The sequence below is a fragment of the Miscanthus floridulus genome, chromosome 9 (genome assembly GCF_019320115.1).
Source record: "Miscanthus floridulus cultivar M001 chromosome 9, ASM1932011v1, whole genome shotgun sequence".
In the NCBI taxonomy this organism is placed as follows: Eukaryota; Viridiplantae; Streptophyta; class Magnoliopsida; order Poales; family Poaceae; genus Miscanthus; species Miscanthus floridulus.
Window position 1 is genome coordinate 21597277 of NC_089588.1, and position 12115 is coordinate 21609391.

The 12115-nt window shown below is 40.0% G+C and overlaps 1 protein-coding gene across 1 annotated transcript; it reads right to left on the reverse strand.

The window, feature by feature from the left end:
• Nucleotides 1–553: 553 nt before the first annotated feature.
• On the reverse strand, nt 554–10451 carry LOC136479421 (protein FAR1-RELATED SEQUENCE 5-like). The gene is made up of 3 exons (XM_066477296.1): nt 9424–10451; nt 716–1044; nt 554–633 (listed from the first exon to the last, which is right to left on the reverse strand). The coding sequence occupies exons 1-3, from the start codon at nt 10449–10451 to the stop codon at nt 554–556; spliced, it is 1437 nt and encodes a 478-aa protein (XP_066333393.1).
• Between the last annotated feature and the right edge of the window lie 1664 nt (nt 10452–12115).

Genomic DNA, 12115 nt, shown 5'->3' on the forward strand with positions numbered 1-12115 from the left:
TCCTAGATTTCACTGAACTTGGTTCTGCTGGTGTAAGTTTGCCTAGGTACACATTATTTCTTTCTGTGAATTGATAGAACTAAGTGCATGTTTGTTTGCCAGGGGACTACAAGGCCAACTCACTATCACATCCTGCATGATGCGAGTGTTCAACCCTGATGACCTGCAGGAGCTAGTGCATTCATTCTCATATGTGTAAGTGTACCAAGGAGAATTATCCTTGATGCATGTTGGTGGCTGTAGGAGCAACATACTACTGAATTTTCAAGTGCTCTACTACTAATAATATCAGCTATTGATGAAAACCAAACAAATAAAACTTTTGGTTACACAATTGCAATCACCAACAATATAAATTGCAGCTATTGGGCACAACAATTTTAGTTCTCAGCATTTGCAATTGTAGTTCTAGGCATAATTTAATTTAAGATTGTAACATCATGTTCATTAAACAAATTACATAAATTAATTGGCCACTAAAATTGACTGCATCGCTCCTTCTGATTGGTAAATTTCGCTCTCTATCTGTTGATCATCTTTGATTACCATGTCCTCAGTGTTCTGTTGCTTCGGGATCAATGCTAATATTTGATGTTTCCTTCCTCTTCTTTCTTTTTGGCTTCACTGGGGAGCCTACAAATAATTATTAGTTCACATAAATAAGAATGTGCGCATTTGGATTCAAATTCTATTTGTATGTACTAGAATTTTTTACCTGCACTGTCTGTGTCGTTTGTTTTCTTCTTTTTCTTCATTTCTTCTGCCACCATCTTCTTCTTTATATCTTCTATATGTGTCTTCATTCTCATAGGTTTAGGTGCCCTTCCCTTTCTCTGAATTCTTTTCGGATCATCTATTTCAGTCTTCGGATCTCTAGTTTCTCCTGCTATAGTTTCTCCTTCATTCCCTTGCTGGTCATTTTGTGCTTTACCTGTTTGCTGAGCAGATAACATATTCCATGGCTTCCTCATTTTTTTGATGCTTTTGAATTCAATATTGTTGACTTCCTGGATAATATGTTGAATCTCAACAATGATGTCACACCTGATTTTAAGGATAAAATGGGATGCATAATCTTATGTATGCCCAGAGATCAGTCACACACATAAGCCGGCAAATTATAAATAGTATCATCACAAGTGTTTATTACATCACGAATAATAAGACATAGTCTTCATATGAATATAGCAGAAGTATAAAGATAAATCTCGCGGGAGCTCCATATCATAGGGACGTGAACTGGTTGACCACAAGTCTAGTAATCCTCAGGAAAGTCGTCATTGCCATAGCCATCTGTTACCCATACGAGATTTTTATTCAAATAATGAAAATAAACAACCGTAAGTACATGTCGTACTCAACAAGTGTAACATGGGGTTCACGAGGCTCAAAAGGCTTGACACTGGTTTAACCGCATTTAGCTTTTAGTTGTCACAATTTTAGCATAAGAGTAGCAACAAGTTGTCTTAACTCCCAAAGTAAAACACATGATCAATGTAAACATGAATAATGAATAGCATAAACAGATAATTCTTAGTGATCATCTATTCCGTAAATGTTCCAAGGCCGCTCGTGATCGTGAGCATGGCAACAACATTCGCCTTTCCAGGATGATAGTGTACCTCAAGATCATAATCTTTAATCAACTCTAACCATCGACGTTGTCTCATATTCAGATTCGTTTGAGTGAAAATATACTTCAGACTCTTGTGATCAGTATAGATGTCACTTTTATGTCCGATGAGATAGTGGCTCCATATCTTCAAAGCATGAACCACTGCTGCTAACTCCAAATCATGAGTAGGATAGTTTAGCTCATGCTTTCTCAACTGTCGGGATGCAGAGGCCACTAATCTTCCTTCTTGCATAAGAACACATCCGAGACCTTGACGAGATGCATCACAATAGATCGAAAAGCTCTTGCTCAAATCAGGCAAAACCAATATTGGGGTTGTAGTCAACCTCTTCTTCAATTCTTCAAAGTTAGCTTGGCACTTCTCAAACCACACAAACTTAGCATTTTTCTCGAACAAAGTTGTCATAGGCTTGGCAAGTTTAGAGAAACCTTCTATGAACCTTCTATAGTATCCAGCCAATCCCAAGAAACTATGAATCTCTCCCACATCAGTTGGTGGTTTCCAATTCAACACATCTCTCGCCTTGCCTGGAGACAACATGGCCTAGGAAAGAAACTTCCTTCAACCAAAACTCACACTTGCTTCGCTAAGCATACAACTTGTGTTCTCTGAGCTTTTGTAAGACCAACCTTAGATGTTCAGCATGCTCTTCTTCCGTTTTGGAGAATACCAATATATCATCGATAAATATCACCACAAACTTATCCAAAAACTCCATGAACACCTTATTCATCAAATACATAAATTATGCAGGTGCATTGGTCAAACCAAAGGACATAATGGTGTACTCATACAAACCATACCTCATAGTAAAAGCTATCTTGGGTATGTTAGTTGCACGAATCTTCAACTGATGATAACTAGAACGAAGATCAATCGTAGAGAAAACGTAGGCACCCCTCAACTGATCAAACAAGTCATCAATTCTAGATAGCGGGTACTTATTCTTGATAGTAACCTCATTTAGTGACCGATAATCCACACACATCCTCTAAGTACCATCCTTCTTGTCAACAAATATAACCGGTGCCCCCAAGGTGCCGAACTAGGACAAATGAAACCTTTCTCCTATAACTCCTTTATTTGTTTCTTAAGTTCCTCGAGTTCATTAACCCCCATTCCATATGGACGTTTAGCTATAGGTGCAGTTCTAGGTAATAATTCAATAATAAACTCAATGTCACGATCAGGTGGCATACCTGGCAAGTCATTGGGGAACACATCTGGAAACTCATCCACTACTGGGTCCTCCTTGTTGACGCGGTCATCAAGCTGATTCACTGTGGTTGTCGGCGGTGCTCGTACTACAACATCGACACCGATTCTATCCCCATCTGGTGCGGTCACAACAACTACCTTCTCTTTATACTGAATCACTGCTTGTTGTTGCATCATCCAATCCATTCCCATAATCACATCAATACCAGATGTTCTCAACACAATGGGGCTCACTTTAAACTCTACCCCCCTTAAGGATAGACTAGTCAGAAGACAATGATATGAAGCTTGCATACCACCTCCTGTTGAGTTTACTAATATGGGATTTGGCATGGCACATAAGGGTATGCTATGCGTTCTAACAAATGCTTGTGATATGAATGAATGCGAAGCTCTAGAATAAAAAAGAATAGTGGCAGGAGTTGAGTTGACATCGAACCTACCGAGCATGACTTCTGGTTCCGCAAGCGTCGTCTCTGTAGACACATGATTCACCTTGCCTGTGTTGGGTGCTGGCTTCTGGTAACTATTCTGCCTCTGTGGGGTCTGCTGGTTTGGCTTCTCAGGGTAATTATAAGACATGTGACCCTCTTTACCACAATGGAAACACTTGTTGGGAGTGCTAGGGGCACTGGTCTTCATTGGAGTGTTGTTAGACGCTCCCTGTCGTGGTGTCTGTTGACCACTCTGCTGCTGGGGACGTTGGTTGCCATTCTACTGCTGATACGGTGGACGTTGCTAGTTTCAGGTTGCGCTGAGGATACTGACCACAATTCCCCTGATTGGGTGGTCCTTGGTACCTATGCTAGAAGCCTTGCTGAGGGTTGGTGCATGGACGAGTATTACTCCTAGAGGCCTATCCCTGAAGCCTCCTCTTCTTGGCCTCCATCTCTTTGCGCTTATTGTCAATAACAATCGCACAATTCACCAGCGTCTGAAAATTGGGGTATGTATTGGACAAAAGCTAGAGTTGCAGACCATCATACAAACCCTTGAGAAAGTGGCATTGCTTATCAGCATCATCAGCCACCTCATTCAGAGCATAACGTGACAACTGAGCAAACTTGTCATGATACTCAGCTACGGACATAGATCCCTGCTTCAGAGCTCTGAATTCCTCCTGCTTGAGCTTTATCAATCCTTCAGATATGTGGTAGGATCTAAAATTCTCTCTAAACTCCTGCTAGGTGACAAGAGGAGCATTGGTGGGACGTCCATACTTGAATGACTCCCACCAGCCTTGAGCTTCTCCTTGGAGTTGTCCTGACACATACAACACCTTCTGCTGGTCATCGCACTGCGCTATATTGAGTTGCTTCTCCACTGCACGAAGCCAATCATCTGCTTCCAGTGGATCAGTGGCATGAGAAAACACCGGGGGATGGCCCTTCAAGAATTCACCATGCTTGTCACGTGGTGCTCTACCAATTGGTTGGTTCTGCTGATTCTGCACCAGAGCTTGCATAAGCTATGTCCGCACTGCCAGAAGTTAGAGACACTTATAGAAATATAGAATGCCTTCTGAAAATTTTCTGGACGAGTCTCAACATCGGCAGCTCGGTAAAATAGACATATCTCGAGTTTCCGATATCCAAAAGAGGCGTTCTTTACATGGTTCGAAAGCTGAAGAAATTATCTACAACTTCTATTCAAACTACATTCCCAGATTCTGTCGTTAGGTTACTCAAAAATAGGATTCAACCAAAACTATTCAAGATTCCAGACTGTGTAGAAACTTTAATTTGAAACTGTTATATCTCTCAAACCAGATCAGATATAGGGGTCATTCTAGAGGCATTGGAAATATACTTAAGTCTAGCTGTTTCCATAAAAATTTCATAATTTTTGGTCAAGTAGATTTAGATTGGCATTGAGATAAGGGCAGAGTGCTCTAAAAACAGATCCGAGAGAACAAGATGTACCAAACCCAACTATTTATTTATTGACTCAAACTTTAATATTCTTAACTATGGAACTTGAGGACATGCCCACAAAGTCCCAACACTCATTATAAAAAATCCAACTCACACATAAACATAATAACAAATCAACTAGGCACACCAATGTTCACACCGCATTTCTAGACTCGATTTGACCCAACTTGACCCGTTCTACTAACGTCTTATTACATAAAAAAGGCTCTAACACCTATGGGCAAAATTTATGGGGAAGCTCCTTGTACATCCTTGGCAGGTTGAGGTACACCTGTTGCTCATTTATCACTTGTCAGTATATCTTAAGGGTTTCCTGTTGTGCCTTCAACTGATCTTCCAGTCATTGAATTTTTGCTACTGACTCACAGCCAAAGTGTACCATCACTTGGGTAGTTGGATCCGTGCCCTAAGGGTCCATCATTGCCCATTCCAATTCAAGGTGTTGGCAAGGGAGGAATCGATAGTGGTCCTCCTTAATATCCTCGAAGCTACGACCACGGAGACCCATGCAGGCTGCAGCAGCTGCATCTTCTATGCTATCTTCTATGGTGGCATAGTGAGCGTGATACGCATAGTTTGAGTCTAGCTGGTATGCGTCCTTCTGTTCATCCCGGATGGAGATCCATACCCTGGTCTTCCAATAAGTGTCCTCCAGAGGGTGCGTATGCTCGTTGCAGACGTACTCCACAGCTGCATCCCAATGAGCGTAGTAGGTCTAAAGAATCCCCATAAGTCGGTGGTGCGAGACGGAGGATTCACACCCTGGCTTGTACCAGACCTTCGTAGTCCATCCAAGGGGAGGGATCGGCTCATCCTCTTGAACGGCGTCTTCCTCCTCATCATCATCAAACAATGCAACAACCTCCACTTCTTCGGGTTCTTCTTCTTTAGGCTCTTCCTAGAATGGCTCCAGTGTAGGTGCAGGTGCTGGCGAATCAACTTCTTGCTCATGGGGTTCCTCCTCCTCATGTGGCTCCGTGGACAAGCCACGAGGCAGGTAGTAGCCTCCGATGCGGATATGAGCGGTCTTATTGGCACGAGGCATCTATAGAATTAGATTTAGTTAGATTACAAGCAATAATTTTCATAACAGAATGAGGCAAAAGAAGCATAAAACTTTAGCAAATAACAAGGGTGAGATGGAAAGCATGAAATGAGTGAAGCAAAAGAGACTAAAACGACCATTGCTAACTAGGCTTGCATCCTATAGTCAACACGGCTCTGATACCAATCTGTCACACCCGATTTTAAGGATAAAATGTGATCCATAATCTTATGTGTTCCTAGAGATCAGTCACACACATAAGCCGACAAATTATAAATAGTATCATCACAAGTGTTTATTACATCACGAATAATAAGATAGAGTCTCCACATGAATATAGCAAAAGTATAAAGATAAATCTCGTGGGAGCTCCATATCACAGGGACGTCAACTGGTTGACCACAAGTCTACTAATCCTCAGGAAAGTTGTCATTGCCATAGCCATCTGTTACCCATCTGGGATTTTTATCCAAATAATGAAAATAAACAAGCGTAAGTACATGTCGTACTCAACAAGTGTAACATGGGGTTCATGAGGCTCAAAAGGTTTGACACTGGTTTAACCGCATTTAGCTTTTAGTTGTCACAATTTTAGCATAAGAGTAGCAACAAGTTGTCTTAACTCCCAAAGTAAAACACATGATCAATGTAAACATGAATAATGAATAGCATAAACAGATAATTCTTAGTGATCATCTATTTCGTAAATGTTCCAAGGCCACTCATGACCATGAGCATGGCTGATATAACAGTTTTACACTCTGCAGAGGTTGTACACTTTCACTGTGAGTTGTGATTTACCCTTTCGCCCGAGGTGGCCAACCTCTTGACCCACTACCAAGGAAGGTCAGCAGGGTTCACTACGAAGCCTTTCAAAGGTTCATCTAACAAGTTAGGCCCATTAGATTCATTCAGCAAATAGATGTAGAGCTCCCCTTCCCGATGGCACATTGACGCAAAGCCTATACTCATGGGGACAGAGTCCGCACTATACCCGATTCATCAAGCCATTCTTACGCCAATAAAGGTAACCACTAACAAGCCAGAAAAGGTCCTCATACTGACCTAAAGCCAGAGCCATATAGCCCTCACAGCTGTACTATAAGTCCTGGATGATCACTTACAGACAAGTCCTTAGGGAGAGGAATCGGAAGCATTTAGAAAGTAGCTAAATACTCCAGCCCCTTGTTTCCAAGTTGCTAAAAAGTCATGTTTTAATGTTTATTGCATATACCATTAGTCAAGTTACAAGATCATGGTTTCATTGAGCACTAGCAAAGCTACCCAATGCATAGCCCATAGGAGACAAGGTATAAGTTCAATTCTAGGGAATCCCTATCAAGGTGACACATGCAACATGATTTAAATGTATTAAAGTTGATAGGAAACAAGGATGATCCCATGCTATATTTACCTTGAACAAAATGCTCCTGCTGATCCTGCTCGTCGAAGTAATATTCTTGTTCACCCGTGAATTGCTCACCGTCTATACTCGATAATCATAGCAACATACAAGCATCCAAAATCAATCATGCATAGCAAACAAAAGCTATAGATTAGAACAGTACACCAATCAACATAAAATCAAGATGAAAAGTTTATAAAATGAATCTACGTCTCACTATGAACACAGACGCGAAGATCACAAAAATCGGAGCTAAAACGAAGAAGTTATGAATTAAACAAGATTTCCTTTAGTAAAATAATAGATTAATCTAACCTTGAAATTTAAAAGTTGAAAACCTACTTAACAGTAGTATGAACATGTAGATTATGGAATTACGAACCTAACGCAAGTTGAACGGATCAAATCGAAGTTAAAACAGAGATTTTATGGCCTGCAGAAGCTAGTGGCAATTTTGTAAATAAGTGGAACTTGATTTTTGAAATAAAATAAATCAAATTCTGATTTTAAAATGACGGAGGGACTGTGGGCACTATTAAAAGAAAAGGCAGGGGTCCTTTTGAAAGAAACCAGGGACTGCGGGTTGAGATCTAAATAGTTATAAGGGCCTTTTTGCAAATTTCGCAGCGAAGGGGTATCTTCTAATCTGGGCCCTTGATCTCATATTAGACGGCTCAAACAGATCTGGATGGGATGGGGGACACCGACAAGGTCGACGGTGAGCTCCACGACGACGCCATGGCCGGAGACAGGCGGTGCTCGTCGAATTCGGACTATGGACCATGATATAGCAAACCAAGAACACTGGAAGCTAGAGGAGAGTAAGGCGAACTCATCTAGGTAGCTTACCAAGGCATGGAGTGGACGAGAGCAGCGCAGTGCTCGGCGAGGCGGTGGAGATGGTGGAGGTGCTAGGGTTAACGGCGGCGCTATGAACTCGAGACGAGGTGAGGTGGCTTCGAAGCTTGGGACGGGCGCGGCACGATGCAGGCAATCGGTTTTTATAGCCAGGAACGTCTTGGGGCACAAGGCAAGGAGGCAGCACAGGCGATGCGGATTCGGTAGCTATGGCAACGGCGAAGTCCATCTCGGTCACGCGTGGAGGAGGAAGACGACGCTGCTGACATGTGGGGCTGGGCCGTCAGCGAGAGGGGAGAACGCGGACACGGCACAGCCAGGAACTAGGCCGCCTGGTGGGCCGCTGCGGAGAGTAGGAGGCCATGCGAGAAGTGAAGAAGAGTGGGGAGGCTGGCCAACAGGCCGAGGAGAGCAGGCCGACCGACAATGGCGGGCCGAATTCGAGGAAGGGAGGGAAAAATCCTTTTCCATTTTTCTAAACTAATTTTTAAACAAAATTTTGAATGCAAATTCAAATCAATTTGAAATCTGATTTCAAGCCACACAATACAAAAATAATATACAACAGCATGAATGCATAAACAAGTACATAAACCCTATATTTGATTTTAATTTGATAAAACTTATTATTTTCCTATGTTAGATGCTCACACTAATGCATAAATAAATCCAATTCACCTATTTTTAAAATGTTGCAAATTTTAGGGTGTTACAAATGAGCTTGTTGCAACTATTTCTTCTTCTTTTCTTTCAACATGTACCTTCATATCCTTTTTCCTCCACCTTTCTATGAAGTATTTCTCTGGAATTGTGCTGATTTCCTTTTCAATGACTATTTTTAGGATATGAGAGCAGAGTATCCTATCTTTGCTGAATTTTGCACATATGCAGGTAAATTCTTCTTCACCTTCTATTAGGTCAGTGTTTACTGTATATCTTCTGAACCTATGAACCTCATGAATCTGGTTACTTTTGTGCCACACCTCAAATGTTTTCCCATCTTCGGTTTCCCTATAGTTCAGCCTTGATGTTGCCTTTAGTTGAAGCTGAAACTTTTTGAATATGTTTCTGTTGTATAGCTGTTGTGCCTGCTACCCTATTCTGTAGCCGAATATAAATTCCTTTATCCTTTTCTACTTACTATAGCTGTCCTCCAACTTTTCTGCTTGATTTATGGTATCAACAATCCGATTGTGCTCTTTTAGAAAGCTAATGATACTATAAGTTGGCCCTACATTATCTTTGAAACTCGCATTTGTTGCCTCACTTCTGGATGTGGTCTATATAAAAGGGAAGAAGTCATTTTTGAAGTAGACTGGGACAAACCTTTTTCTCATTTCCCACATTTTGGAAAAGTAGTTATTCCCTTGAAGGTTTCTTTCCTCACTCATTCTCTTCCAAAGTTTTCCAAATTCTTCCACTGTTAGACTATTGTTCACTGTATCTTCAAAGTCTTCATATAATCCTTCGTTTGCTGCAAACACCTTGACATTCTTATTGTAGCATTTGATCTTTATGTGGAACAAGCAGTTTCTGTGCTTTGTGTTTATGAAGACTTGCTCTATTGCTGATTTCATCGCCATGTCTTGGTCTATGATGATCGTTTGAGGGTGTTTTCCTCCCATTGCTTCAAGGAAAGTTTGAAATACCCACTTGAAAGTGTCCACTGTCTCATCATGCAGGAAAGCACATCCAAAGAGGCAACTTTGGCCATGTTCTGTTATCCCAACAAATGGTGCGAAAGGCAAGTTGTATCGATTGGTTATATATGTCGTGTCAAAACTTACACATTCTCCATAATCTACATAATATTTCATAGCAGAACAGTCTATCCAAAACAAGTTTCTAACTCTCTTGTCCTCATCTAAATCAAACTTGTAAAAGAAAGAAGTATCCTCAGTTTGTTTCTTTTTGAAATAATCTAGTATTTTTGTCATATCTGAACCTTTAACTTCTCTGTTTAGCTTTGTTCTATAGTTGCTGATATCTTTCTTTTTCATCGGTAGAGCTATAAGTCCACCTCTTAGATATGATAGAATAGAAACCATCTTTCTAGTCGGGATATTGTTATCATTCAGAGTCTTAATAAGTCCTTTTTCCATATCTATCATGTACTTGTGACCAGAAAATAGCTGATCCCTCTCTCTAGGGCACAACTGATGATTATGTTTCAAATCAAGAGCTTTAATCTTCCATACACCTCCTTCTTCTTTCACCATCATAACACAAGGACAATCTGATTTCTGCTGAACATTTGTTTTCCTTACCGGTTGCTTCCCAATATCCTTGTTTATTTCTGCTTCTTGCTCTAAACACTTTGGTGCCTTTTCTTTTCCTTGACGATTGCATCTCATTGTCACTTTCACTATCTCATTATTTCTTTTCTTATGTGTAGTTCTTGTTGTATGCGTTATGACAACTTCAAATCCGGCTAGGAATGCATAGAAGTTGAAGAAATGGTCAGCATCATGCCTAGTCTTAAATTCCATTGATAGCTGTGGGGTGTACTTGCTATTGATTGGTGCATTGTTGCCTTCATATGCTGGAACCTACTCATTTTTTATGAATTCTTCAATCTCTTCCTCCATCAGTTCCTTGCTGCCATTTACATGTTCATTATCATCTATTACTGTTGATGTAATATCTGAACTTGTCGGTTCTGCTGCTATGATCCTCAAGTCATTTTCTCCCATTGTTGGTTGATCATCTTGATGTTCTTCTATGCCTGTAAATATATTAGCAGCAGTCTTAGTTTCTGAGTAATGGCATTTGTAATACAAATAATTTTTTCACTATAGACTGAAATAGTTTAAGAGATCATTTTTATGCACCTCATCAATTTCCATGTTATTGAATACATCAGTTTGTCAATGATATTGTTCAATTTCAGATCTATCATCATCAGTCATGCTTGCCATTTCTCCATCCTGTTTTTGCAAAGATAAGTTACTTTTGATGCCAGTACATATTTGTATTGCTTATAAATGTAATCAAATTGCTTAGCTGTCTGTATGTACCTCATATGACATTCTTGGCTCTGATATTGACCACTCAGTTTGCTGTCCAAAGATTCCATCCAGATCCTCAAGGCTCATATTATGTGTTATTTGTTTGTTAATGACAATGGTTATTATTTACCAAAAATATAACACAACTAGATTGACAAGCATATACAATTTTACCTTAGTCATGTCATTTCCAATTATCATCTGTGTCAATGTTCCTTGCATCCCTTCATGTAGCTGCACAGTTTATAATGAAGCATTGAAAATTACACGCCTATTATGCTGAATTTACATCGCATATATCGGTGTAATCTACACATGTGTGCACTATAATTTCTATATACTTGCAGTATAATTTTACCCGCCTATTCATGTCAGTCTGATCATCTTCCTGTGAGTTCCTGATTTATTCCAGCATAAGTTCAGTGTAGCCTCCCTGCATTGAAATATAATTTAGTTCAAAAAACAACCTTTTTATCTTGACATTTTTGAATCTAAGCAACGATTTGCTCACCATTTTGTATCTATAGGTATTAGAAGGGACGGCATCAGATCCAGTAAGTATTTCTGCATCATAGTTGGTGTTCCTACTGTGCTCATCTTTGTCATTGTAACTGATGTCTGATAGATTTGTCAACATAGAATTTGCAAATGCATTATGTCCACCCTGCATCTATTTTAACATATATACTTATTATTGACATATGTCTAGTTGCACTGAGTAAATGATTATTTGATGCAATATATATTAATCTAGTACCTGGTTAGTCAGGTACATCAATTGTAGTGTTTCTTGCCACTTCTTTATCCCATCTGCTGTTGTGAGATCAAAGTTTGATTTTGAGTTTTCACTTGCATGTGTATATGGTACCTGCAGTAGATGATCTACATCATTTAGTAATGCTAAATTTAGGAGGATTCACCTGTATTTCTAGTAAGTCCATAGAAAATAGATTTTTCCTAAACCAAAACTTAATTATTGACATTTATATTACCTGAAAGTTATGCCCATC